The sequence below is a fragment of the Oxyura jamaicensis genome, chromosome 8, assembly GCF_011077185.1.
Source record: "Oxyura jamaicensis isolate SHBP4307 breed ruddy duck chromosome 8, BPBGC_Ojam_1.0, whole genome shotgun sequence".
NCBI classification, from domain to species: Eukaryota; Metazoa; Chordata; class Aves; order Anseriformes; family Anatidae; genus Oxyura; species Oxyura jamaicensis.
This window is the reverse complement of record NC_048900.1, coordinates 21,978,887-22,006,321: the sequence shown is the minus strand read 5'-3', so window position 1 is coordinate 22,006,321 and position 27,435 is coordinate 21,978,887. Positions and strand designations below refer to the sequence as shown.

The following is a 27,435-nucleotide window of genomic DNA, read 5'->3' as shown; positions in this document are numbered from 1 at the left end:
CAGCTGGACAGCTTGGGTCCAGTGGAGCTTCTGGTGGTGGCCACCTTGTGTCCCCCTCGCAAGGAGGAGGTGAGGAGCAGGAGGTGGCTCTGGCAGCCTCGCTGTTTGTGTCTCAGTGCTCACACCATCCTCGCTGTGTTTGGGCACAGCCAGGCGAGCTGCTGACCTCAGGCCGGGAGATGTGATGATGAGGGCAGTCTGCATGCCCCGTGGAGATGCCGGCTGATGACAGGGCGTCTGTGGTGCTCAGCCGGTCCCAGCCATAAAGGCTTTTTGTGCTCTTCCCAGCCAGAAGGGGGAAAAGCCACAAAACCTCTGCACTGCGGGGGCAGCTCCCTCTGAGGATAATCTTGTGGAGAGTCAGCTCGAACAGCCAGATGACCTCTCTGGTCCTACAGGGTCCTTTACCCACTGGCCAGCCTTGCTTCTTGTACCCAGCACGTTGGCTGGGTAGGAGATACCTGCCCACCCGTCCTGTCACGCTGAGCCACAGCTGGTGCCTGATGAGCCCTTGGGTGGTCTTTAACTTCCAGGTCATCCCACAACAGTGTCTGGAGGGCTGAATAAGGCACTGGTAAATCTATCTGAAATTCTGCCTACCTGCTGGGGAGGAGGAGAAGGTCAGGTCTCCAGAGGATTTGCCTTCCTGGTTGCTGAGCTGATAGAAATTCGAGGGAAAATAATCCACTGGAGTGCTCGAGAGAAGGGCTCTGCCAAGCGACTCTTCCCCCAGGCCTTGCAGAGCCTCTGGGGTTGCCGAATCCCCTCCAGAGTGGTGCCTGGCAAAGGGCTTCCCAGAAATGGGTGAGTCTGATACCAGTAGGGGGGTCCACATGCCATCGTGTGGCCGTGCCATCTTTGTCCCCGTCACCACAGCCAGCCCTGGTTCTGGAGGTGCCCACGGCGGGCACAGGACCGCTGCCAGCAGCTCCTTTGGTCATGCACAGGAGCCGAAGGGTTTCACCTCCTCGATTGCTGTCAGATGTCTTCGACTCTTCAGGCTGCCTCCAGAGGCTCCCTCCAATCTGCCTCCACTTAAAAATGTGATGGGAGGCTTGGGAGGCTCAGCGGAGGTTGGTTCCTCGCTCCCTTGCTTTGCCGCTATTTTTATCCCTTGCTAGAGTTCATTTCCTTTCTGGTGCATGGTTATTTTCTCTTTGAGGTTTTCTGTTGTTTGTTTATTTGTCCGTATCCTGCCCCCGCTCCCTCTCCGATCTGGGTGGCTCTTCCTTCACTCCTGGTTTCTTTCCAACCGCTGGAGATGCAGCCCGGAGGCTTTTGGCAGCGCTGCGTGCAGTCATGAGATGGCCTTTGTGAACCGTTCGGCGGTTCAGGAGCTCGCCCAGGGCCACTTACTGGCACGTTTTGCTCTTCTCCTCCAGACCTGCAGCGGGCACTGGGGTGCTCCGGTGCCTCAGTGCGAGCCACAAGGGTCCCACCGCCTCCGCAGCCCCAGAAACCTGCCGCTTTCCGCTCCAGGAGAGGCTTTACTTTTCCTCACCTTCAGCAGCTACTGGCTGAGCAAGCTGTTAGGTTTTCCGTGCCTGGCTTTGTTCTGTTTCCTCACCCGGGATTTTTCCAGTCCCCTATTTCTCAGTCTTCGCATCCTCTCCGGCGAGGTCTCTCTTGGGTGCCAAACAGTTAAGTGCCGAGCCCGCGGGGAGGGAGGGGCCCCAGCTGGAGTGATTGATGGTGTTTTTATCTCTGTTTCTACAGCCAGTGTAAATGGGCTTGTGAAACACTCTTTCCACTCGAGATGCGTGGTGGTGTTTCCTTAAATCTGAATCCCGCAGGACAAAGATCAAGCACATCTGAAACAGGCTCTTTGGATCAGGAATGCTGCTATACGAGAGACGTGTTACGCAGGCTTGGGGCTGTTTTACATGCCGTTCCCTGCTGGTTTGGAGCAGAGACATGGAATCACTCGTCAGCTACGTCACGGCATGCCACTGGCGATGCCACCACGGTGTGAGCGTTGGCAATGGGAAGTGGACGAATCCTGCCATTAATATTTAAACACCACGCAAATCCTCTTTGTTTGCTCTTAAATGTTTATCCAGCTCCCCGGTGTAATTGGGTAGCCCATTATCCGCCTGTCTGCGTGGCGTGTGCGGGAATCTGGTATTACAACCCCCCATATGAGTCTTTGATACGAGAGCAAAACAAATGTACAAGTAAATGCGGGTTTTGTTTGGAGTGGCGGGCGCCGCATCGCTAATCCGGCTGCGGTCAGAGCCCCGACGTGAGAAGTGCTCCGCGTGGTGTGTGGGAGGAGGAGGTTTTATTCAGCTGCACGCCGCTTTCCCCGCTGCCTGCGCTTTCTGTTGCTGATGCTTACGTGCGAGCAGCCGGCGTTGGGGCAGCCCTGGGAACCCCGCAAAAATGCAGCCGCTTCCTGCACCTCGCTTCTTCCTCTGCTTTGAGCCATCCCGGGGGCCTCAGTGAGGGACCGAGGGTGTGCTGAGCTTTGGGATGGGTCACCGGGTGTCCGTGCCCTCCTGGTCCCTACAGAGGCAGCCAGATGACCCTATAGAGGCAGCCGGGGCAACCTGGCTGTACTGGAAAGCTGCAGCTGGGAGGAGAGGGCTGCTTGGAGGGGGATATCAGGAGTGCGAGCGTCTCAGAAGCCTCAGTGATGGGTGCGGGATAAGCACTCGTGGCAGACAGATTAGTCATCGGTTCCTGATACGGGATAATCGCTGGCTTGTCTGCTCTTTATCTGCGAGGGGGAGCGGAGATAAGGATGGACTCGGGGGAGGGAAGGGAAAGGCATGGAAAACTGAAACACGCTGCAGGCGGGGTGAACGGTCCTCGTTGTGCTGGTTTGTGATGGCAGGGAGCAGGACTGGGTTGCGTGCAGTGCTGGTTCCCTTCCTCCCAACACGGGGCCGTGGGCAAAAGCCCCTGCGCTCAGCCAGGGGCTGTTGTCTCCTTTCTGCTGCTTCAGATCCCGTCCTAATTACGTTGTTCTGTCAACTATAAATTATTTGCAGAGGGAGCAGCAGCATCCTCTCCCTTCAGCGCGGTGCGGGCAGTGCCTGGGGCTTGCTGGAACAGTTCCTGGGCAACAATTATTAGCGGAAATTAAAGGAATTTTGTAAAGGACATTAAATACAAATAGCTGGATCTTATCAGGTCAGGAGCATTCTCAGCCTTTGCCGGAGGAACAAAACCCCTCGGGTTGATGTCCTCCCGTTTAGAAGCCAAGGAGAGACAGTCGCCTTGCTGAGCAGACTGCCTGGAGCTGCCTTTCCATGAATCGGCTCCTGGACAGCACTGGGGCGTGCTTGGCACCCCAAGTGGGAGCAGGGAGTGGTGGAAGAGATGTCTGCTTCCTGGCCAGAGCTCAGTCAAGTGGGGAAGACATCGTTAAGAATTAATTGGAAACGTGGCTACAGCTTTCCCTGGCTGTCCATGCAGTCCTCTGCTCTTCCCATGCTGCCTCCCTTCCTTGCTCAGGAAAAAGACGGTGAAAAAGGATGGCCAAAGCTGAGCCGAGCATCTTCTAGCCACAGTGCTCCTACAGAGCACCCACTGAGAAACCTGAAGAGTCTTTTCTGGGGGATAAAAGTTGTGGTTTTTATTTTATTGTAGTTTGGTTGTTGCAAACTGGCTCTGGTGCTACAAACCCTGTTGTCTCTTTTTCCTCCCTTGTCCCCCAGGTGCTCCTGACCCCACTGCTGGAGCCAGCATCGATGACGAGAACTGCTGGCACCTGGACGAAGAGCAGGTCCGAGAGCAGGTGAAGCTGTTCCTATCTCAGGGAGGATACTATGGCTCGGGGAAGCAGCTCAACTCCATGTTTGCCAAGGTGAGGAGGAGCTGGCTGCTCTCTTTTTCGCTGCGCTCTGCTCGACGTGTCACGTAGCTGGCGGCTCGCTGCCTGCCCTGGCACGATGCCCGTCACAGCTGGGAATCTCTGCTCCAGTGCCTTCTCGCCCGGTCGCTGAGCTGGTGGTTGTAATCCAGGCTTTGGGTCAGCCTTGGGTTGTCCCACCCTCTCTCCAGGCAGGTCCCTGCCTCCCACGCAGTGGATCCTGCGTGAATTGGGGCTTTCCCCCCAACTCCCCATTGGTACTATGGAGGGAAATCCAACCTGGCCACCTGCAGACCCTACCAAGACCGTGGAGAGGTGGCACCAGCCTATGGGTTCTACTCTTCTTTTGCTTTAGGAGCTTGTTTTTGGGTTCCTAATTGCTTGGTCCTCTTTGCTCAGCTGGGCTCAAACCAGCCAGGTCACAGCATCATAACATGTAGCCTGGACACCCAGATTGTGAGGGAGCCAGGGGCTGGCATCCAGCTCTTAAACACCTCTGGGGAGCCATGGTTTGTCTCACAAAAACCTCTTCTCTGTCCTTCCCAGGTCCGGGAGATGCTGCGCATGAGGGACTCCAACGGGGCCAGGATGCTGACGCTGATAACGGAGCAGTTCATGGCCGACCCTCGGCTCTCCCTCTGGAGGCAGCAGGGAACAGGCATAACAGAGAAGTGCCGGCAGCTCTGGGACGAGCTGGGTAAGGGTCACCATGAGCAGCAGTGGGGTGGCCTGGGCTGCTGGGACATCAGACCTCATCCCGTGGGCTTTTGGGGCTCTGCCAGAGCTCACCCCGCATCCTCAGCCAGGCTGTGGGCAGAGACTCTGACAGGTGCCAGGAGTTCGCTCTGTCCCCTGCTGTGCCTCAGAGGAAGGAAGGGATGAGGCCTTTGTCTGGTTTGTCTGCCTGCTGCTCAGAGTTTTTGGGGACTGTATTTTGGGGGAATGAGGCTTCTGTCTGTCTAGCACCTGTGTTTGGTGTGCTGCCCCAAAGCCTTAGCGAGGACAGAGGGGCTTGGTGAGGACATCCTGGGGGCTGGATGTAGCCCAGCTGTGGAAGTGCCACGATCCCAAGGGGGAGAGGCAGCTTCGTAAGTCTTGTCCCATCTAACAAGTTCCTGCCTGTGCTGGTGCCGGTTTCCAGGATGGGAGGTGAAGGATGGGCAATGCAGAGCCTGGCTTTAACAGAAATTCAACTCTGGGTAATTCTAGCTAAGCACCTTAGGCACCAGCTCAGCTGGCTGACACCGTAATATCATTAGAATAAAGCATTTAGATGACGTGAGCCCAGTGGGGCTGGTTGTGTGGTAGGCTTGACCCAGCCCTCCCGGACTCTCCTGGACATCTTGGATGAATAGTTTGGCTTGTGTCATGGTTTCACCATGAGTGTGAGCTGTTCTGCAGCCTGGTAGCAGGAGATGCTGTGGAAAGGCAGGGGCTCGTGGCCTGGGACCAAAGGGATGTTGTAGGGCTAGAAGAAGGATGAGGTTGGATGGTCCAAGGTCTGGAGCCCCATCTGTATGGGGAAGAGCTGTGTGGATGCACGGGCTTTCCTGTGGAAGAGAGACTTAGGGAAGGTGTAATACATGTGTAATATCAGGAATGGCTCATGAAGTCACCAGGAGGTGAGCACAGCGCAAACTAAAGGTGTTTCTACCAAACTGCACTGTGAACTCCCTGCCATGGGACCCTCTGAGGCTGAAAGCTTAGAGGAGGATGAAAATCACTTAGAGGGGGAGAAATGGGCTGCTGAGCACAGGTGCCACTTCTCTTTCAAGATGTCATTGAATCACAGATAGTGGGAGGGTGGACAGCTTTCCTGGTGAAGTATCTCTCCACATTTGCCCTGCTCTTACAGTTTCCCTTAAGTGCCTGTCCCTGCCATGGGAGACGGGATACCAGGTAGGAGGATCTGTGGTCTGAGGCACTGGGGCAGGTCTCGGGGCAGGAATTTGTGAAGTTGGCCAATTAATTCTCCATGCCACCAGCATCTGGAGCAGCAGCGCGGTGAATGACTGGTTTTCTGACCACCTAGAGAACCCCTTCCACAAAATCACGCCGCCCTAAGTAGTCATGTCTGCAAAATACTCGATAACCAGCAGTCGGCTGCCAGGCTGCTTTGGCTTTCAAAACATCCTCGACACGGTCTGTCTGCGCAGTGAGCTGGGGGCAGAAGCACCCCCATGGAGCTGTCTCAGGGCAGCATTGCAGCAACGGGCAGGAACTCAGCCGGGAGCGCAGCCCAGGTGCCGAACAAACGCAGACGCAGCCGTGAGCAGGGCCAGGCGGGACAGGATGCCTCGCTCCCGCCTGCGGTTCCCTGGATGGAAATAAGCACGTGGGCTCTGCAGAGCTGATCCGTGCTCGCCTGCCAAAAAGATATTTCCAGGATTTGGAATGGTTAGATGTGCAAGAATCCCAGAGAGGTGGCCAAATCCACCACGCCAGAATTTCCACATGGAAGAAAGCAAACACATCTGCAAAATGTGGATGGATGGGTGTCTAGGCAGGCCTGGATGCAGCAGTTTGCCCAGAGCTGCAGATGATTTGGTCTGCCTTCAAACCAGATATCTAAGCCCACAGCCCTCCCTCTCTTCCAGCACACACGAAGGGTAAATGGTCAGGTTTGGGTCCTGGCCTAACCTTGCAAGGACCAGGTTGGTGCACTTAATTTTTCGCTCAGCAAAGCGGGAGGAAGCAACAGCATGTCCCCATCAGCAGATGGCACGGTGGCCAGGGAACATCAGGGCCATGATGAGAGAGGATTGGTGTGACAGCAGGTGAGACGTGGTGCTGGCCAGCACACGTCAGAGGGAGCAGCTCGCCTGGCATCACACTTGGGGAGAAGTGGGCTTCTCAGTTTTGGGGGTGCCAAAGCTGCCCTGCACCAGCACTGCTGAGCATTGCCAAATGGAGAGGGGCAGGAGGGCAAAGAGCCCCCCTGCCAGCTGCTGCAGCCAGCCCCGGACGTTATTTTGGGCAAATGTTTAATAATTAATCGTCGATTTTAACAAAGACTGCATCACCGACTTGCGTGGGATTGGAAGAAGATCAGCCTTAAAGAAGATTGCGGATTTATACTGGGTAAAATGTAAAGGATTTTGCAGGATTTCGGAGTTAAAAAAAAAAAAAAAAGCATCATTTGCATGTGTGTGTCTGCTGGCAACTGAACATCTATTGCCCCGTCTGCTGGGGAGCCAAGGGAAAGACCTGCTGGGTAGGGAGCTGCGTGGCGTGGGAGTATTTGCCCCGGCGCATTAGTACTTACGATTAAAGCCTAATTACAAAAAATAGACGAAAAACCAGCTGAAGTGCAGCCTGACCTTAATCTGCCTGGAGACGGGTTTATTTATCTCGGCCACTTGTTTACAGTGGGGAATTTCAGCAGATTAATCTGGGGAGCGACCCTGTGGGAAACGGGAGAATTTCTTTGATGGTTTGGAAACTTCAGCGCAGGATCTGAGTGCCTGCCCTCCCTGGGGCCGGAGCTGGGGACGCCGGGGTGGGAAGGCTCTTGTGACCCCCCCACCCCCTCCACCCGGCCCAGTAATCAAAAAGCATTTTTGTTCAGAGGCTTAGCTTAATCGTGATCTGCCGTTTTGTTCCCCACTTAACCTTCTGCTGTCGGAAAGTTCAGATGAAGGTTTCTGCAGCGTGTGAGCAGACACAAAGTCTGACCCAGCGCAGCGTATCGGCTCGGGACAAGAGTCAGTCGTGTTGTCAGCTGATGTTGCTTGGCCAAAGGGCTCAGAAAACCTAACTTTTCCATTTCCCAGACAACTATTCACATCTAGACAGACGTGAATCCCCCTCCCCTCCTTGTCCCTGCCTCCCCACCCCATCTTCCCTGCTACAGGGGAACCCAGGGGCAAGGTATTTTGGCAGTCAAAGGGCGCCTCTGAGGGTTCCCAAAAATAGGCTGCGAAGTCATGAGGATCCCTAGGATCACATCTTTGTGGAGCTGCAGGAGCCAACAATCCAGCGGGCTCATCACGTTCTTGGCCACGGCAGAGCGGGGGCACCGAGTCTCGTCACCGCCGCTCGGCTGAGCCGCGCTGCGTGTGCCCGTGGCCACCCCAGGCTGAAAACTGAGCCCGAGGAATCCCCGGCGGTGATTTAAGGCTGCAGCCTGCAGCACAGGCAGGGGGAGGCAGGCGGTGCCGTGCTCTCTGCCATCAGAGGTGAAAGAAAATCGGCTGAGATTTTTTGGGGTGAAATTCATTCATGAGTTTGGGGGCCCGGGGGAGATGGGGAGGAAGGGGATGGACTTGTTGTCCCATCTCGTTGTGTTCCCTGCTCTTGCTGCCCAGGGTGCTGGTGCTAGCCAAAACATAACACCAAAAGATAATGTCTTTTTTTCCATGTACAACTAACAGCTGCCCTCCAGCCCTGATGCTTCGTCCCCACATGCAGCTTAATGCACAGGTCTTCAGCTGCTCTCAGCTCCTTCCCTGCATCCCAGCTTGTGGCTCTGCTGGCAGGGGACGGGTCTGGGGAGGGCCTCCGAGATGCTGCTCAATTTCCTACACACGCCAAAAACAGCACCAAAGCTTAGCTGGGTCCCGCAGGAGAGGGAAGGACAGTGTACAGGAGTCACTGCTGAGCCCGGAGGTGCCGTGGTGGTCCTGGAACCGAGGGGCACCTCTGCGCGTGGGATGTGCAGGGCGTGCATCTGGGAGGGCTCTCGCTGCGAGACATCAAGCCAAGCTCCAAGTTCCTCTGCTGAAGTCTTGAGGGCTACTGGGGATAAAAAAAAAGAAGAGGAGGAAAAAAAAGAAAGGAAGAAAATACACTAAATCTCCTTTTTAAATAGTTGAATGCAAATGGCCTGAAGAACAATGGCAGATGAAATAGCATTCTGAGCAGGCTTTAAAGCGCTGGGAACGTGGGTAGGATCAAAATCAGGTTAGTCTTTAGAGATACAGACTCTGCAGCTTGCCAGGATGTTTTTAAGCATGCTTTGATGTGTAGTTCAAACACTAGATTTGTCCTGGCAGACAGAAGCACTCACAAATTCATACACAGCCGGTCTCTTCTTCCCTCCTCCCCACTGTCCCCCATCTCATGAGATTATAATTTAGCTTCATTACAGAGGAGTTTTACTTTTATTTAAAAGCTGTCTAAATCCCCCTCCTGGGTCTGTGCATTATGCTGAAATGAGTTTACGGACGCCGATGAAAATGTTGCAGGCTTTCATGACGAGTGTGGTGGTGGAAAGGCAGAGGCTGGGTGGTGCCGGAGAGCTCTGCTGCACGGGTATGGATTTGGCACATCCTTTATCTCTCGGCTTTGTTTAGGGGCGCTGTGGGTGTGCGTTGTGCTGAACCCACACTGCAAGCTGGAGGAGAAATCCTGCTGGCTCCGGCAGCTGCGGAAGTGGGGCGAGATGGATGTGTGTCCCCTGGAAGACGGCAATTACGGCAACGAGCTTCCCAACATCACCAACGCGCTCACACAGAGCTCCAGCCACAACCAAGGTGAGTTCAGGCTGGGGGAAAGGGACTCCAGCCCGTAGTAGCCCGTAGTCATGGGCTGCTGTGGAAGTCCACCAAAAAAAAAGTACATTTCCATAAACGACACGTTCTTTGGATCAAGGGGAAAGAAAGGCAGCTCGTGCTCAGCACCTCGGTCACGCAGACGAAAATCAGCACCTCGCTGGGTCCTGGCACGGGGCTGCAGCGGACGCTGAGCCCTGGCTCCGAGCTGCTCCCACTGACGTCAATGGGAAGCTTACCCAGGGCTGTGCGGGGAGCTGAGCTACACCGTGCCGAGAGCTTTTAAAGATCCCCCTCAAAACAAAGCCCTGCAGAGTGAGCCCCGAGCACAGCACGGAGCTCTGGGGAGCCCCAGGGCCACTAGCCAGGACCCCTGTTCTAATGTGGAGTGGGCTTGGGGAAACACAGGCAGCCCCTGGTGCTGCTGGCTGTGAGGGTGTCAGCACCCAGTGAATTGGTTTGCCGTGTTTTTCTGCTCTCATCCCACGGGTGATGTCTCTGGGAGATGGAGAAAACCAAAACGGTTGTGTTTACGGACACTGATTTTAGATGTCTGAAAAAGTTTGGTTATGGGCTGCAGCTGTGGTGAAGTTACGTGCCTTTTGAGCCTAAAATCACTTCCAAAGGCCCCTTTTAAGGCATTTGACCTTGGGGAAATTTAGACCTATGTGAACAGGCATGCAGAAGTTTTACAGAAAACGGATGTTGCCTGAATTGGTGTGGAGCTGAGCCCTGAAGCCTTTGTGGAAATGTGAAGGAGGGGAGTTGGAGGTGGAGCTGAGCCCCTTCCCTGGCTCCTGAGTCTCACCTGCAGGTCCTGGGTGCAGACTGCAGCGGAGAAGTCACAAACCAGGGATGTTAAATGCAGATCAGGTGCAGAGCATACGCAGCACAGCTTAGCTGTGAGTTATTTTTAATGCTAAAATTAGAAAGACAAAGCGTTTTTTTGCTTTGCAGAAGACTTTACATTTATAAGCACTTTGCCCCTTTCCTTTTGCCCGAGATAGCCATTAATTGAAACAAACCCACTGCTCTTGCAGTGCCTCCATCTGCTGCACCCTAACTGGCCCTTGATGCATTACGTGCAGCCAGGGCTGCTGAGGAGCAAACTTCACCGTGCCAGTGCCGCCGGCCGCTTGCTGCACCGCCCTGTCCATCCCACGTGCGCATCGCCCGTCGGGAGCGGCTTGGTTTACACCTGGCCCTGCTCCAGGTCCCTTGTGGCCGGGACTCCCTGGTGCTCCCGGCCCTGCTGGGGACTCGCTTGGCATTCGGGGCAGGTCACCTTGCTGGACGCACACGGGATGTTTCCGAAGCGCCCCGCTGCGCCTGAGCCGAGGGCATCCTGGCTCGCTGAGCACCCCGAGCAGGCAGAAAGCAGAGCCCGGAGGTGTCCTCAGGCTGCTGTTTGTGGGGATGCAAATGCCGCTGCAAATTCTTGCCAGCCTCCTTTGTTAGCGAGGGATAACGGCTGACTCCCCAAATCCTTCCCGTTCATGTAAACCTGCTGGCGGGCGAGGGCTTGGTTCCGTACGCACAAACACCTGTTTAATTTCTAGCCACCTCGAGGTGCCTGCAGCGTTCGGGCTAATTGCTTGTTGCCATCGTTTCCAGAGCGTGTTTACCCAGCCTGGCGGCTCAGCCCTGAGCAGAGCCCTTTGTTTTCCCCTCCTGAACGCGTTGAGCTCAGCCGGTTTGCGGAACGCAGGACCAGCGTTGCGCCGTGTTCGGGGCTCCCTGTTTTGCAACCTGCTTTTTGCCCTCCTGCTTCCAGCGTGGCCGGGGCGATAGCAGGGGGGCTGCAGACAGCCCTTCTCCCGGCGCTGCCTGCCTGTTCTGGCCGGGCTGAAATTCTCCTCCTGCCCCGCAGGTCCCAGGCAGGAAGCAGGCAGTTACCTGCTGCCCAGCAGCGCTGTCTGCACAAAAAAAAAGCCTCTCGGAAATTTCAGCCTGGATGAGCCAGAGCAGGCAGTTCCTAGATTTGTCATAGAGCAATAGAGCAGCTGGATTTGTTGCAAGGGTCAGCCCCGTTGTGTGGGCAAACACCCCGTGTAGGGAGGGAAAAGGACCACGCGGACGGGCGCGAGTCTAGCAAGCAGGCTGTTCTATTTTTTTCTGCTGATAATACACCGCGAGCCTCATTAATGCATTAATACATAATGAGCCGTGTTGGTTTGGGTTGCACGCTAGCATTCGATACCTTTGACAATGTCATTTCAGTTGCAGAGCGGCTGTGAGCACAGACAGTAGCTGCAGCAAAGCAGTGGGGTTTAAGACGATGCCCCCCCTCCCTCCCCAGCCCTCCTGCTGCCCTGCGGTGTTCGCTGGGGAGGCAGCAGTTCCCCTACATTACCCAGAGGGTAATGAGATACTCTCAGGCTTCCCTTCATGACTTCCAGCCTGTCAAACTGCGGGGTGATCCTGGGGCTGAGGCTGCAGATGTCTCACGTGGGAGCTGCTCGGGGATCTGACAGTTTTTTCTCTTTGCAGACTCGCTGGCCAGGCCCCGCCGAACCGTGTTCACCCGGGCCATTGAGGGCTGTGACCTGCACTGGCAGGACAGCCACTTGCAGCGCATCATTAGCAGCGACTTCTACGTGTCCCCATCCTACCAGCGGGAGGGCGAGAGCCTGCTCTTCAACTCCCAGGGGCAGCCCCTGTGGCTCGGTAAGCATCCAAAACCCCTCGGGTGGCTGGGGTGGGTAGGGTTGCTCACGAAGAAGAGCCACCTGAGGCATCAAAGAAGCTTTGCTACCCCGCATCCTTTCAAGCTTCAGCATCCTAATGTGAAAAAAACTCTACATCCTAAACTGCAAACCCTCAACAACCGTGTGTCCCAGGAGGAGAGGGGTGAGGCAGGGCTTGGGGGGGTTCCTGGTGGCTCAGGCTGACCCCAAAATGGGTTTGTCAGGCTGGCACGGAGCAAGCCCCCTGCTGCTGGGAGTGTGGATGCCTCATCCCCACAGCAAGGGCGGTGAATATACAGATACTGAAAGGGCAGAGCCTGACCTGTGCTGTCTTAGATGAAGCAGGAGAGGACATTTCTCCTCTGGGAAGGATTTTCCATAGCAGCAGGTCTTCTCCCCAAGCAGCTGTAGGTGGTGGTGTGGGGCTGGTGCCTCCCAGGACTCAGGGGAGGCACCAGCCTCCCCTGGTATAACCTGGGCTCTGGTGAGCCCTTGGGCCAAGCTGGTTTGTGTGTGTTGTTTTTCTGGTGCAGTTGCCTTGATTTTGGATTTTGCGCTTTCGCTTTCTTGGCACCCCTTCAGGGGCTCTGTGCTGGGAGAGGAGCGTGATTTGTCAGCAGCTCGCAGCAGCGAGAAGCTGAATATTTCATCCACTTAGCAAATGAATAGAGGGAGCAACAAGAAGCTCTTTTGTAGATGTGTTTGTTCTTAAACCTTCCTCCTGTTCCTTTCTGGTGACCTCTGGGACATGGAAACCCCATTTGTGGAGGTGGCTGTCTGCATTTCCAGAGCTCTCTGATCTCTTCCAGGAATAGAACAATCCCTCTGCTAGAACTTTAGATCTTCTGTGTTTGCCTTTATTTTTCTCCCCCCCTTGGTAGGACATTTTGCAAGAAAATGGGATTTTCGCTGCTTGTTATGCAGCATGGCATGTCATCTGCTCCCGCTAATTTCTCACTCAGTCATAATCCTCTCCACAGTTGCTTGTGATTTCAGGTGAGCAGCGAGCAGCAGGAGCAGATGAATTTCTAAGCAACTGTGAGTCTTGCGGGGGGTTCACGCAACTGTTCCTAATAATAAAACACCAGGCAGGAGAGCTGCAGAAGAGATGGGGTCTCTGCAGAGCGCGCTCCATGCAGTCATCAAGGAGGCAGTTCAGATGTCATCCAAAATCTGCCAGTGTCCCCAGCGTGGAGCTGAGTGCTCACTGCCTCCTCCCGTGTGTCTCTTGCGTAGTGAGAGCAGGGAGAATTGTTTCAGGAGATGGTAAGGAACGTTTGGGTGAGCAGCAATGAAAGAAATCACCCTAAGATGTGCAGGCTTTAGGAGAAATGAGAGGCAGTGTTGTATTCAGAGCTGTCATACTGCAGCAGTGGTGCGTTGGAAATGCTTCCACTAGATACGGTTGGTGGAAGTCAGGATTTAGGAACTGAAATGGCTGCTGCAAGCTGGCCGTGCTGACAGTGCCATTAGTATTCCCTGTAGGCAGCCCTGCCAGGAGCAAGGAGAAAGGCAGGACTTCAACGCAGCGAGCAGGCGTTGAGCTGGGGAGTGGGGAAGATGAGTAGCGGATGCCCTGAAGCCTGCTGCTGCCAGGTTCTCTCCCCACCTCAATAACACCCCCGAATGTCTGTGCTCAGCCGCTCCACGTCTGTGACCTTGCCTTGCAGAGCACGTCCCGACAGCCTGCGCTCGGGTGGACGCCCTGCGCTCCCACGGCTACCCCCGGGAAGCTCTCCGGCTAACTGTTGCCATCATCAACACCCTGCGACTGCAGCAGCAAAGGCAGCTGGAAATATATAAGCATCAGAAGAAAGGTAAGGAGCAGAGGTGCTGGAGAAGGGTCCCACCAGGTGTGGCTGGGGTGTCCCAGGTGGTGGAGGAGACCTTCTCACAGAGCACTGCTGCCCCATCCGGGGCAAATGAGCCATCCTGTTATGGACTCATCCCAAATAGGTCTGTAAGCTGCAGGTCTGACTTTGTGTCCTCCTGGAACTGAGGATGAGCTGCTGCACCTCATACATACAGCCTTAAGGACACCTTTATTTTTTGTTGGGTGCCTGCTCCCCCTGTTGTCTGTGGCAGCCTGCGTGGCGGCTGCTCTGAACTTTGTGGCCCTCGCAAACTTCCCTTGGCCCCTGTTCCCTGGAGGTCCCTGTGTCGCAAGCCCATGGGATAAGAAGAGGCCTCTGGTCTTGGAGACCTGTCTGGGTGCAAAACTCATCTTTAAATTCCTCGCTTCTAAGTTTTTTTTCCTCCTTATTTTGCAGAGTTGCTGCAGCGAGGAGCAACAACCATCACCAACCTGGAGGGCTGGGTCGGCCACCCTCTGAACCCCATCGGCTGCCTCTTTCTCACCCTGACCGAAGCGTGTAGATTAGAAGAGGAAAATTGCCTTGAAATCTCAGGTACTGAGTGCTCCCCTTGCTCTCTGCCAGCTGACTCCAGCTGAGCCAAGCCCAAGCAGCAGCCCCTGTGTGCAGGGCTTGGCCTCAGCACTCCTGGGCTTCAAACCTACCCTGTCTCCAGCCCCGGGGTTTGCAGCAGAGCAGGACAGCTGAAAACAGAGCCGGGCCAGGGTGTGCCACCCCATGGCAAAGCTCTGGTGTCAGCTGTGGTCCTGTTGCACGTCTCAGGTCTCCTAGCTAAGAGCAAGAAGGGGGGTGAAGCCCCGTATCTCCCACAGGGAGCTTTTATCCATCATCCCTGGGTAACCAAAGTGAAACATTGGGTCTTGCTTCTGAATTGGAGAGTTTTTCCCTCTGTTTCTGTTCTCCCACCTAGGGAGACTCCCCTAACCCTGCTGCATCTCTCCCCCTTCTTCCAGACACTGGGGACTCCAAACCCCCAGTCTACCAACACGTGCCCGTCGCAACCGGCAGCCAAGACAGCGGCGAGTCCTACCTGTCCCTGGCCTTAGAGGTGGCCCTGATGGGGATGGGCCAGCAGAGAGTGATGCCCGAAGGCCTCTACGCCCAGGACAAGGTGTGCCGCAACGAGGAGCAGATCATCGCCCGCCTGCAGGACCTGGAGCTGGACCCGGTGCTGGTGCAGACCCTTCGGAAGCAGTGCATCCTGCTGCTGGAAGGTGGGGGCTTGGTGCGCGGCTCGGGCTCAGATTTGCTGACATCTCCCAAGGGTGCCCTTTCTAAGGTTTATGCCTGTTCTGACACAGTCATGGCTTCTTCCTCTGCGCGCGTGGTGCTGAGTCTGCAGGCTGGCTGCTCCGACACAGAGCCCTGATCAGGCAAAGCAAGGGTTTGCTGACCTCCCCAGGGTGAGACCACCTCAAAGGCTTTATGGAGAAGGGTGCTAACCATATCACCTCCGTTTCTGAGGCATTCTGTACTCGAAATGTTTTTTTAAGAAAGGATTGAGCAGCTGTTTGCCCAGACTAATGCACCAGGGAGCTGTTGAGCAGATGCTTAAAGCTTTCGGGTGGCACGAACCCCAGCCACAGATACCACAACGATGGCTGATGGGTTCTGCTTGCACCTTAGGTGGTCCCTTCAGTGGCCTGGGAGAAGTGATCCACCGCGAGAGCGTCCCCATGCACACCTTTGCCAAATACCTGTTCTCTGCCCTGCTGCCCCACGATGCGGACCTGGCGTACAAGCTGGCTTTGCGGGCCATGAGGTTGGTGCATGTTTTGTTCTGTTCCTGCCCCCCCAGTTCGCCTCTCTGCTCTGCCCCGCTGGGAAGCCGGGATTTTTGCAACCCAAGAGCGAGGGCGGGTGCAGAGGCAGCTCAGGCTTGTCTCCCCTGGCGTGCTGTGCAGTGTGAGGAGGCTTCCACTGTCATTTGGGTGATTCCTGGTGTTCAAGTCCTAGCTGTAGGGACTCGTGTGGGCCTGGTGATGTCTGCGGGTCACTGTCCAGCCTCCCACTGCTGTTGCCCAGCCCCTCGCAACAGCTCGCCTGAGGCTGGACCTCTGCCTGCCTGTCCTGGTGATAGTGTCCTCCTCCAGATCAGGTCCCAGGCATGGTGCTCTCATCTGCCCTCTGCCTGCACAGCCTCGGGCACTCTGCAGCCCTCCCTGCCCACAGGGAAGGCTGTTACCCACTGGGCAGGCCCCAGCACAGACGGGGATGATTTGCTCCAGGATGTCCCAGGGTAAATTGTGAAATCCCTGTGCCCTGGGAAGAGCTGCTCAGGAGGACAGCCAGACCTCTCCCGGGGGGTGCCCCAAGCCTGCGAGCAGGGGAAGCAGAGAAGTCTGATGCTCTCCGTCTCCAGGGGGACAATTTCCTTCCTGTACACCCTGCCTGGGCATGGAGTCAGCGACACCAGCACTGACTCACGTCAGGAAGCAGAGGTGTGGAAGCGCTGACACGGTTTTGTCACCGTGGCGGGTGAAGCAAGGCTCCTGCTCCCCTTCCCTTGGCTTGCCGAGTGTTTCAGGCTTTGCAGTATCGCCATACGGGCAGGTAACCAAAACCCGCTGCAGAGGCCCTGGGGAAACATGCTGCTGCTTCTGATCACAGCCGGGCATTTTAAGAAGAACCAGATGATAAAGCCAGGAGTTCTGCCGGGCGCTTTGACATGAAAGGCGCAGAGAGGAAGGCGGGCTTTCTCTTGATTTTTTTTTTATTTTTATTTTTTTTCTGAGGCTCGTGTTTTTCCTTACAAGTTTATAAATCACTTCACGGATCATTCCCCTCCTTTCAAGTAGGGCTGAGAGATTGATCCCCGTGCCCATGTGCTGCACACACAGCCCGCGAACCCCTGCACGTGCGCAGCAGCAGGAGGTTTTCAAAGGCATCGTGGGGTGGTGGCCGCCTGGATGCAGCCCCTTCCTCACCGCACCGCTGCCTCAGAAGCGGGACCGGAGCCAGGGCCGGTCTGACATTGCCTCCTCCCGTTTGTCCTTCAGGTTGCCCGTGCTGGAGACCACGGCACCGTCCGGCGACGTGAGCCACCCGCACCACCTGGTGTCGGTGGTCCCCAGCAGGTACCCGCGCTGGTTCACCCTGGGGCACCTGGAGTCGCAGCAGTGCGAGCTGGCCTCCACCATGCTCACAGCAGCCAAAGGTTGGTGCTGGCCACGCTGTTCCTCCAGGCATGGGGGAGATGGGGATGTCAGAGGGAGGTGGAGATTCCCAAGGGCTGGGGAGCACAAGCAACAAGGAGTGATACTGCAGGAGTGATGGGAAGGGAACCTAGGAGAGCTGGGAGATCTTGGGGTGGGGAGTATCCACCAGCCCCTCCAGAAATGGGAACCCCTTCCTCGTGGTGCTCGGTCTTCTAGGATGTGGGTGATGAGATGCAGCTGCACTGAAAGGATTTAATTGGAGAAAAGTGGGAGCTTCTGTTTCCCTTCCCCCAAGCATGGGGCTTCTTCAGCCTCAGCTGGACAGGAGGTTGCCAGGAGGTGTGGGCAGCCCTCGGGGGATATCGACCAGAGCTCCAGGAGCCCCAGGCTGTCACCCCCCTGGGTGATACTGGACCATGCCTGCCCTGCAGCAGGGAAAATCCCCTGATCGACAGGATTTTCACCAAACTTCCGTTTGTCTAGATGCCAACCCCACCACTTTAGGGCAGCAAACCCACCGGGACAGCAAACACCTGGTCCCCAGCAAGGGCTGGCGAGGTGAGCAACCCCAGCCTGGCCAGGGAGGTGGTGGTGGCTGTCCCATCAGAGAGCTCCAGCCTTGCTGTCCTTGCAGCCTCTTTCACCTCTCTCCTTGTCCAGGGCTGCTGGTGCCATGCTCCCCCCTCGCAGGGACCTGATGGAGATTTGTTTCGTGGATGGAAGTGGCTTAGTTCCGTAGCCCCTCGTGAGGATGAGAGTTTTATGCTGGGGTTTTAGGGCTGGTGGATTGCATCTGGTTCTCCCACCGTGCCTTTCCTCGGGTGTTCCCCTGCTGCAGCATGTCCCGATGCGATCCTGTGTCCTCGCAGCGTTTCTCACCCACGCCCCCGCTAGCCATTTTAGGGTGATTTGGATTTTGGTGGTGGTGCAAGCGGCTGCTGTGGGTGGCAGGCGATATATTTAGCTATTAGTCATCTGAGATGTCTGCGTGTGCCCAGGTGCAGCTCTAGGTTTTTCACATTGCTGTGTGTTTTTTTATTTTCTTTGCTCGAGGCTCATCTGCTCAGCTGGTGACTATGGGAGTAGAAACATGAGCCTGGAGCAAGGCAGAGGGGCTGATGCTACATGGCAGCATCTGTTCTGTGCCCATGCCGACGGTCCCTCTCCCCACCCTGTGTCCCACAGGGGCTGGTAGGAGGTGCTGATGTCCCCTCTGAGCTGGGGGGACAGTTTTGGGGCTGAGTCGGTGTGGCTGCCCAGGGAGGTGGTTTGCAGCGGAGTATCACGGTGTTGCAGGCAGTGAGGGCACGAATGGACAGCACGTTCTGGGTGATAGAGCAGAGCCTGATGTTACCGAGCCCTTCCTGGGGCTCTGGAGGGCTGAGGTTGCTGCTGCTCGGGGCCTGGAGCTCCCTGCTGATGCACCAGAACATGTCTGGGATCACTCAGGTTGTTCATCCTCTGTGTGGGAGTATGGCCTCGGGCCAGTACGGATGTTGCAGGCCGTATTGCCTCCTAGGGCTTAAGTTGAAGGGATCAGAGCAGGTCCTGGAGGCCAGGACTTGACCCTGTGGCCTGGGCTGCTCCTCGTTCCTCTGTCTCAGGTGCCTGCTGGTCTCACAGTGGAGTGTGTGGTGGGGTGGACACCCCATTTTACCTCAGGGCCTGATCAGCATCCCTTCATCCTCACGTCTAGAGGGGCTGGCCGTGCTGAAGGGGCTGGTTCACCACCTGGTGCAGGCAGGAGATGGGGCTGGGGGGAGGCTCAGCTGCCTGACCGTCCTTGCCTGTGCCTAGGGGACATGCTGCGCCTGCGCACAGTGCTGGAGGCCATTCAGAAGAACATCCACTCCTCCTCCTTGATCTTCAAACTGGCCCAGGACGCGTTCAAGATTGCCACACCAGCCGACAGCAACTCGGACACCACACTCCTCAACGTGGCGCTGGAGCTGGGGCTCCAGGTACGGGATAACGCGGGGGATGGCGGTGGCACTTCTGCCACCCTAACGGTGGGACCGGCCCTGGTCTTCTGCCAAGTAGGTCATCCCCCATGGCACATAGGACTCACGTGGAAGGGGTAAATTCATCATCCTGTGACCTTGAGGGGGTAAGCTTAGCCCCACGAGGCCTGTGTGGTGGTTTGGAGGAGATACTGAGTTGAGGTAGCACCAAAGAACTTCATGGGGAGCTGATCATGAGCAGAGTCCTGGGGAGTTTGGGGAGCACTGTGGTGTTGGTGGTCTCAGTGGAGCCCCATAAAATAGCTGTTCACCCCACATTTGCCTTGCAGGTGATGCGCATGACCCTGTCCACCCTCAACTGGCGGCGGCGGGAGATGGTGAGGTGGCTGGTGACGTGCGCTACGGAAGTGGGTGAGTGCCTAGAGTGAAACCCTAGGCTTGGGTTTCAAGCTCTCCTGGCTCTTCCCTGACCCCTGTGTCTCTTGCAGGGGTGAGGGCCCTGGTGAGCATCCTGCAGAGCTGGTACTCGCTGTTCACCCCCACGGAAGCCACCAGCATCGTGGCGGCCACAGTGATGTCCCACAACACCATCCTGCGCCTGAGCCTGGACTACCCGCAGCGGGAGGAGCTGGCCAGCTGTGCCCGCACCCTGGCCCTGCAGTGCGCCATGAAGGACCCACAGAACTGCGCCCTGTCCGCCCTCACCCTCTGCGAGAAGGACCACATTGCCTTCGAGACCGCCTACCAGATCGTCATCGACGCCGCCTCCACCGGCATGACCTACACCCAGCTCTTCACCATCGCCCGCTACATGGAGCACCGGGGCTACCCGCTGCGGGCCTTCAAGCTGGCCTCGCTGGCCATGACGCATCTCAACCTGGCCTACAACCAGGACACTCACCCGGCCATCAACGACGTGCTCTGGGCCTGCGCCTTGAGCCACTCTCTGGGCAAAAACGAGCTGGCAGCCATCATCCCGCTGGTGGTGAAGAGCGTGCACTGTGCCACGGTGCTGTCGGACATCCTCCGCCGCTGTACCATGACGGCCCCAGGCCTGGCCGGCATCCCCGGCCGCAGGAACTCGGGGAAGCTGATGTCCACCGACAAAGCACCCCTGCGGCAGCTGCTGGACGCCACGATAAGCGCGTACATCAACACCACCCACTCCCGGCTCACCCACATCAGCCCGCGGCACTACGGGGAGTTCATCGAGTTCCTCAGCAAGGCCAGGGAGACCTTCCTCCTGGCGCAGGACGGGCACATACAGTTCGCCCAGTTCATTGACAATCTCAAACAAATCTACAAAGGCAAGAAAAAACTGATGCTGTTGGTGCGGGAACGGTTTGGGTGAGCCCCGGCTGCCGCCACTCTCACGGCAGGGTCCGGCCGTGGCACGGGGACTCGGGAGAGAAGAAGGAAGGAGAGCGGAGATGACCTTCCCCCCATCGGCAGAGGCTGCTCTGTTCTGTTCTTCTGTTTCTTTTTTTTTAATTTCTTTCTTCTTCTTCTTTTTAATTTTATTTTCTTTCTCGGATTTAACCATTTCACACGCTGAGAGGATCCACAGATTCCTTGGGCACAAACCAAAAGGCGACCACGGGATAAAGGATGGTTTGCTCAGCCCCTGCCCTCCCTTGCCAATACCAAAAGCTCACCTGGAAATCTAATACCTCTTTCCTGAAGGAAGTGGTCGCTGGAGGGATCCGAAGGTTGCAAAGTGCAAAAATCTTTAAAATTATGTTGGGGGAAAAAAATAATAAAAGAAAGCAAGCAAAGAAACCCGCAACACTAGAACCTCATGCGTCACCAAAAGCGATGGCTTTGCAGAGTGCTTCTCCCGCCCGCCCGAGACATGCAAACTCCTCTATTTGTGAAGATACTTCAATAAAACAAGTTAAAGTAACTGTTCTCAGGGATTGCTTACTAAAAGTAACACAAAAAAAAGCATTTATGATACTGTAAATACTATAGTATATGTGTCAATTATTAAATTGTAAAGTTATAATTATTTATAATTCTGTCTTTTATTTGGGGGATACTTGAAATTGTCGTGGGCTGGGGCGATTATTTTTATTATTGCTATTATTATTATTATTATTATAACTATTATTTAAAGACAAAAAAAAAACAAACAAAACAAACACAACCACAGACAAAAAGAGGAGGAGGCACACGAACATTCTCAGGTTTCCACGGCATTGTCGGCAGCGAGAAAAGGGTATGGGGGGAGGCAAACGTCCGCTCAACTCGGAGCCCCGGGACAGACGGACGGACGGATGGACGGAGGGAGAGAGGAGCAGCCCAGCGCTTGAGGACAGCGAAGGAAGGGACTCGGCAGCGCTTTCTGGGACGCACACGGACGCTGGCAGAGGACGGCGCAGGAGTGGCGTGGGCCCCTCGGACGTCGCCTGGTTTTTCGCCTTCTCCCCGCGGGCGCCCGTGTGAGTGTGCGAGGTGCGTGGGTGCGTGCGCGCCGAGGGGTGCCTTTCTCCTGGGAGGGAGCAGGGACGGGGCAGCAACATGCTGCCGTGGGGTGGCTGGGCTTCCCTCTGCCATCCCACCCCGCGGGGAAGGCAGGGATGCTCAGCCCCGTCCTGGCTGCGCCAAGCCCGCAGCAGAGTCTTCGGCCCCTGGCCAGCGGCTCTTAGGTTTTGCTTCATTTTTTTCCGACGGGTCGGGAGGGCTGGGGGGGCCGGGGCCAGTCTGGACGGTGACTTGTAGTTAGAGAATGTGGGCTAGTTATCTGCTGTCTGGTTTGACTTTTATTTTTGGAAAGTGACTTTTGTCCGCGCTCCGGCCAGGAAACCAATTGTACTCGGTATCTGTTGCCACCGAAATAGCATTCTTCAACCAGTCTGTTTCTCTTTTTTCTTTTTTTTTTTTTTTTGTGTGCGTGCGTGTATGTGTGTGTGCGACCTCTTCATCTGATGTTTAATAATAAAAGGGATGAACATTATTGCGTGTATCCACTTTGTTTTTCTGAAGCTGGAGGGGGCTCCGGACAGTCCGGCCAATGCAAGGAGGGCGCATCCCTGGGGTACGAGGCAGCACCGCTCTGCGAGGCAGCTCAGCTCCCTGTGGCACCCAGCTCCTGCAGCCCAAGCAGGGGCACAGAGCAGCGGTGAGGCACTGAACCAGCTGGAGCAGTGGTGGAGCAAGCGGCAGCTGGGCCTTGCTTCATTCACCCTGCACTGCACAGCGTGCTGGGGTGTGGGATGTGGTGATGCAGTGTGTGTCCCCAGCACCCCGGGGTGCTTTCTGCAGGATTTGCTAAGCCCTGAGCAGAATTGGCCCCTGGGGATCAGAGGAGATGGGGAAGTGTGGGTCTGGGCAGAGATCTGAAGGTCCAGCGGGACGGTGCCAGAGGCTGTAGGAGGGTGAGGGCTGTGCTAGGGCTGTGTTGTCTGCTGCTGTCCCAGTCAGTGCAGCAGTGTGCTGGTGGTGCTGGTGCCTGGGGGGTCCTGTCCCCCTGGTGAATCCTGCTGGGTCTCCCACCCACTCTGGGACACCCTGGATCAGTGTCATGCTGCCCGTTTTCACCTGAGCAGGGCTGTGGCACTGCTCACACTGAGCTCGGGGCAGCAGCAGGGTGCAAGCCCCAAGCTCCCCATCTGTGATGCTGCCAGCCACAGGCACCCCTTCCCTGGCCGGGCTGAGCACATCCTTGGTGCCAGGAGGAGCCCTTTGTACTCCTGCAGGCACTTGGCACAATACACACGGCCTGGCAGGGAGCAGTGTCACCCACTTGCCAGGTGTCCCCGCTTCCCCATCCTGAGCCCAGGATGAAGCTCGGTGGCTCCCCGACCTCTTTGTGCCCCGCTGGCAGCGCTGCTCAGCTTCCCCAGGGCTGGAGATCCCCATCCCCCCAGCCAGAGCCACGCAGCTGCCACAGAAAAGGTGCTGGTTTAATGCTGCATCCCAGCCTGAAGCAAGCCCCGTGACAACACCGTATTCAGGGTGGCTGTGCCCAAAGTGCAGTCCTGTCCCTAAAGCCCCGGGCTCAGCTGTGCTTGTTGATGTGGCGGGAATGAGCATGCACAGCCTCCACAAAGGCACCCACGTGCTCGGGGTTCATGTCGGGGTAGAGGCCGTGGCCCAGGTTGGCAATGTAGCGTTGGGTCCCGAAACCTTCCAGCATCTTCTTCACCAGCTCCCCAATCTTCTCCTGCAGACACGGAGGGAAGCTACGTGTCAGCCCAGGGTACCCCATCCCCGTCAGTCCGCGGCCAGCCTGGGACGTGAGTCAGGGTCACGGGTGGGGAAACCGAGCCTGGAGGCCTACAGCTCACCTTGGGTGCGTACAGAGCGCAGGGGTCCAGGTTCCCCTGCAGGGTGACGTCTTTCCCTGTCTGGGCACTGCAGTAAGAAGGAAGGAGGTGAGTTACTGCATGTGGTGCAAAGACCAGGGGGCACACAGGGCCTGCAGCCCCCACCATGGGGCACGCAGGATCCCTCAGTGCAGCTCCTGGCTGCAGTGAGCTCCAGGTGGCACCAGGGCCTGGCTATTCCTACCTCTGGTTTCTCTGAACCAGAAATTTCCAGTCCTGGGACTCAGCAGGGCACCAGGACAGGCAAAATGGTCAGGGTAACTGGCCTGGGGTGCAGCGTGGGCACCCGGGTGCTGTGCTGGACTCTTACCGAGCTTCCTGGGGCCGGATGGTCCAGTCGAGACCGACCACCTCGTAGCCAGCTTGGGCCAGGTCACCCAGCGCGTAGTGTGCGTCCTTCGCAAAGACGATCTGGGGAAGGAGGAGATGGGCAGTAACTGGGTCGGGCCCCTCTGCAACAGCTGGAGTGCAGGATGTGGGAACAGATGCACTGCTACCTCGGTGACAGGTACCTAAAGCTGAGTCCCTGCACTGGGACCGGGGGGGTTGTCACGGGATGGGTACAGCCCTTTGCACTGGTTCCCAGCCTGTTCTTATCCCCTCCCTCCCCTGGCCATGTTCTTACACCAGGGACATCTCAGGCAGTTCTGACTCACCATGGGCACCAGGGGCAGTGCCTCTGCTTTCAGCTTGCTCTTGACTCCCCGAGCGATATCTCGGATGTACGGCAAGGCGAACTCCTGAAACTGCTCTGGGCCCAGGTGCCCTGCGTGCGACTCGAACAGTTGGAGCGCCTGGCAGATACATGGAGCTGGGAGAGCTGCGGGCACCATGCAGTGCCTTCGTCCCCAGCCCCCCCTGCTCCCTGTCCGCAGTCCCTGCCCCCCTGCCTGGACCTGTCCCCACGTCCCAGGACGTACCTGCGCCCCAGCAGCCACCTGCCCCACCAGGTAGTCGGTGACAACGTCAGCCAACAGCCGCAGCAGTTGGTGGCTCGCTTCGGGGTGACGGTACAGCCAGCTCTTGGCCTTGGACATTGTAGTGGAGCCACCCCCTTCGATCATGTAGGACATAAGTGTCCACTGCAGGAGGGAGAGGAGTGGAGTGAGGAGGTGACTAAGATGCAAAACGTGTGAGGGGCTGGTAGTGAGGTCAGTGCTGAAGACAGGCCTCTAAGCAGGAGCAGCAGCTCTGCATTTAATGTCCCCTACACATGTAGGAGGGCTACAGCTGGTCCCTGCAGCTGTGGGGGTGCCAGGACCAGAGTCACCCCAGAGGGAAGAGCAGGGAAGCCCACCTTGCACAGCCTTGTCACTTACAGGGGCCCCGGAGAAGCCAATGAGGGGCACTTTGCCCTCCAGGCTGTGCCGTGTCAGCGTGATGGCCTGGAAGACGTAACCCAGCTCCGCGGTCACGTCCACCTTCTGCCGTAGTTTCAGCAGATCCTCCACCTCCTTCAGAGGCTCTGGGAATGTGGGTCCTTTGCCAGGGACCATGACAACCTCCATGCCCAGCGCCTGGGAACAGGGGAGAATGGAGTAACGGTCCCAGCCCCAGCCCCATTCCCAGCCACCAGCCATGACTCTCACCTGGGGCACCACCAAGATGTCAGAGAAAATGATAGCAGCATCCAGGGGGAATCGTCTGAGGGGCTGTGGACAGCAGAGGGGAAGACGCAGCATGGGTGAAGGGCTGGGACACACACGTGCAGCAGTGGGGTCCCCAGGATGGGGCAGGGCCCTGTCTGATAACCAAGGACCCCTGAGATAAGATTTGGGCTGCACAAGTTACTGGGGCCACCTGGGGGTAAGGGCCAGACCTAAGGTTTCTCCCCATCCCCATTCCAGAGGGGATGGGGGTCACAGCCTCCCCGGGGGACGCTCACCTGTAGCGTCAGCTCACAGCACAACTTGGGGCTCCGGCAAGTGGCAAAGAAATCCTGTGCAGCCCGGGTCTCCCGAAACTCTGCAAGGAACCTGCAGCTGTGACAGGGTGCGTGCTGGCCCCCCCATCGTCACTCCCCAGCCCCTCACGCCACCACCAACTCACCAGGCAGGTAGCGCCCTGCCTGCCGCATGCACCACACCGGGGTGTGCTCCGTCTCCTCCCCGCGCGCCGCACGCAGGAACGTGTCGTTCTTCAGCTTGGGGAAGCCTTTGGGGCTGCAGGAGGAAAAAACAGAGGGGTGTTAGCACCAAAGAGGGGACCGGGTGCCCCGCCAGGCCCTTGGGGCTGTGCTGAGCCAGGGCAGGGCTGGCGGCTTGTCCCTGCTCCCCGGCCGGTGACCGCAGGGTAGGGGTTTGCACCCAGCTGGGTCCATGGTGACAAATGGTCCCTCCTTTCCATCTCCCAGGGCCTCTCTGGGGGGGGCAGCAGGGCCCTCCCTGGGGACAGGCGATGCCCAGCCCCGGGTCTGTGAGATTACGTTATCAGGGGCAGCAGCTGCTCCCGCCTGGGGAGATTTGGGCCCAGCACAGGCAGCCCTGCCACCAGCTGTCCCCAGCCCCTATCAGCACCGTGCAGCACGGGGATGGGGGCGTGGGGCAGGGTCCCCAGAGCTCCAGGTGCCCGCAGAGCTGGTCACCCCACGTCCCCCAACTCCTCCTGCTCATGTCACCGCTCCTGAGCTGCAGCCCAGTGTCCCACACACGGGGTGGGACAGAGACCCCACAGGGGACAGCCAGCACCGTCCTGCTCTGACGGGTGGGGGCCACAGGGACAGGTCCCCAGAACCTCCATGGGGGTCCAGTGCCGCTCCAATGACCCCAGTGAGCCACCCGAGGGCGAGATCAGCCTCCCCGGTGCCACACCAGTGTCCCCGGTGCCACACCAGTGTCCCCTGGGTCATATCACCCCCGTGCCACTCCAGTGTCCCCAGTGCCACACCACCGCAGTGCCACCCCCGTGCCCCCAGTGCGGGATCCCAGCGCCACGCACCAGTGTCCACCACAAGCGACCCCCGGGCCACACCGGCGACCCCCGCCGAGCCCCGGAGCGGGCACAGGGGCAGCCCCGCGGGTCCCCGCTACTCACACGAGCCGCTCGCCGCCCTCCATCCTGCGCCGCTTCCCGGCCCGCCCCGTTCGGGCCTGCACCGCCCCCGCCCCGCCTCACGGCCGCCGCCATCTTAGCACCACCCCTCCCCTCCGCACGGGCGCCGCCATCTTGCCCCGCCTTGTCCCCGTCCGTACGCCGCCATCTTGCCCTGTTCCCCGCTCCTCCGTACGCCGCACGGGCGCCGCCATCTTGCCTCCGTCCTCCCCTCGGGCGCCGCCATCTTGCCCCGGCGGCGGGCGGGGTTTGCCGTAAACCCGCGGGCAGCGGACCCCCCCCCCCCCCCGCCCTCCTCCCGGTACCGGTGCCCGGGGCGCGATGCGTGCGGGCGGGGAGGCTCCGCACCAGGTGCTGGGCCGGCTGCGGTTCCTGCTGCAGTGCAGCGAGTGCTTCCGCCGCGCCCGGGCGCTGCCCGCCGCGCTGTGCTACGTGCCCCGGGAGGTGCAGTACAAGATCTGCAAGGACCCCTCCGCCGCCGCCGCCGCCGCCGCCGCCCGCAGCCTGCTCAGCGTCTGGGACAGCCCGGGGCCGGCGCGGGGCGGCAAGCGGGCGGCGCGGGCCACCATCGAGGTGCGGAAGGGCGGCTGCCTCCGCGCCACCGGCGAGGAGTACTGCAACGGCGCCGGGCTCTGGGTGAAGCTCAGCAAGGTAACGGGACGGGCGCCGGACCCCCCGGTCCCCCTCTGTCCCCGCCGACCCCCCCCCCCCCGGGGCGCCCCCCCGGTACCGGGAGGCCGCCCCGCCCCGCCCCCGGGGGGGGCCCCCCCCCCCCCCCCCCCCCGGCCGCCCCCTGTCACCTCACGGCGCCCCCTTCGCCACCCCCTGGCGCCCCCCTCGCGTTTCCCTGCTGCTGCCCCCTGTCCCCCTCCGGGACACGCTGCCTTCCTCCTGCCCCAGGTCCAGGCCTCAGCCACGACCCGGGGGTCCTTTCCCTACTCCTGTAGGGAAACGGAGCGTGGGCAGGGTGGCTGTGGGGTCTGCCACAGCACCTCAGGGCCCTGCGTGCTACACTGAACAAGCCTCTGGTGGCCAGGGCTGTGGCGGGGTCAGGGCAGTGCCTGTCC

The 27,435-nt window shown here is 58.0% G+C and overlaps 3 protein-coding genes across 4 annotated transcripts in view; 2 read left to right on the top strand and 1 right to left on the bottom strand.

The window, feature by feature from the left end:
• ZSWIM5 (zinc finger SWIM-type containing 5) overlaps positions 1–20,933 on the top strand; it is a 67,827-nt gene extending 46,894 nt beyond the window's left edge. Inside the window, exons 1-13 of one of the 2 annotated variants that reach the window (XM_035333045.1) lie at positions 1,703–2,242; positions 3,663–3,811; positions 4,364–4,514; positions 9,112–9,291; positions 11,800–11,976; positions 13,667–13,813; positions 14,267–14,404; positions 14,824–15,084; positions 15,497–15,632; positions 16,870–17,027; positions 18,826–18,989; positions 19,319–19,400; positions 19,478–20,933. In XM_035333045.1, the coding sequence (XP_035188936.1) occupies positions 2,179–2,242; positions 3,663–3,811; positions 4,364–4,514; positions 9,112–9,291; positions 11,800–11,976; positions 13,667–13,813; positions 14,267–14,404; positions 14,824–15,084; positions 15,497–15,632; positions 16,870–17,027; positions 18,826–18,989; positions 19,319–19,400; positions 19,478–20,340 (2,670 nt within the window). In that variant the 5' untranslated portion in view covers positions 1,703–2,178 and the 3' untranslated portion in view covers positions 20,341–20,933. Of the gene's footprint in view, positions 1–1,702; positions 2,243–3,662; positions 3,812–4,363; positions 4,515–9,111; positions 9,292–11,799; positions 11,977–13,666; positions 13,814–14,266; positions 14,405–14,823; positions 15,085–15,496; positions 15,633–16,869; positions 17,028–18,825; positions 18,990–19,318; positions 19,401–19,477 lie in introns of those variants that run through there. The other variant, XM_035333044.1, reaches the window with a different exon arrangement.
• A 1,940-nt stretch (positions 20,934–22,873) lies between these two features.
• Positions 22,874–26,447, bottom strand: UROD (uroporphyrinogen decarboxylase). The gene is made up of 10 exons (XM_035333046.1): positions 26,351–26,447; positions 25,367–25,479; positions 25,203–25,282; positions 24,907–24,969; positions 24,637–24,834; positions 24,238–24,399; positions 23,974–24,111; positions 23,628–23,728; positions 23,279–23,345; positions 22,874–23,154 (listed from the first exon to the last, which is right to left on the bottom strand). Exons 1-10 carry the CDS (start codon positions 26,371–26,373, stop codon positions 22,990–22,992), a joined length of 1,110 nt encoding a protein of 369 aa, XP_035188937.1. The 5' UTR covers positions 26,374–26,447; the 3' UTR covers positions 22,874–22,989.
• A 206-nt stretch (positions 26,448–26,653) lies between these two features.
• LOC118170733 (E3 ubiquitin-protein ligase HECTD3-like) overlaps positions 26,654–27,435 on the top strand; it is a 13,374-nt gene continuing 12,592 nt past the window's right edge. The window contains exon 1 of the mRNA XM_035333233.1: positions 26,654–27,019. Coding sequence (XP_035189124.1) covers positions 26,690–27,019 — 330 coding nt within the window. The 5' untranslated portion in view covers positions 26,654–26,689. The remainder of the gene's footprint in view (positions 27,020–27,435) is intronic.

Bases quoted from the DNA above. Each gene is read 5' to 3' on its own strand.
- UROD (XM_035333046.1), bottom strand. From the start codon at position 26,373: ATGGAGGGCGGCGAGCGGCTCGT. The intron at 25,283-25,366 runs GTGAGTTGGTGG...GGTTCCTTGCAG, and splicing joins GGCAGGGCGCTACCTGCCTG to AGTTTCGGGAGACCCGGGCT. The intron at 24,400-24,636 runs GTAAGTGACAAG...TCCCTCCTGCAG, and splicing joins TTGGCTTCTCCGGGGCCCCT to TGGACACTTATGTCCTACAT.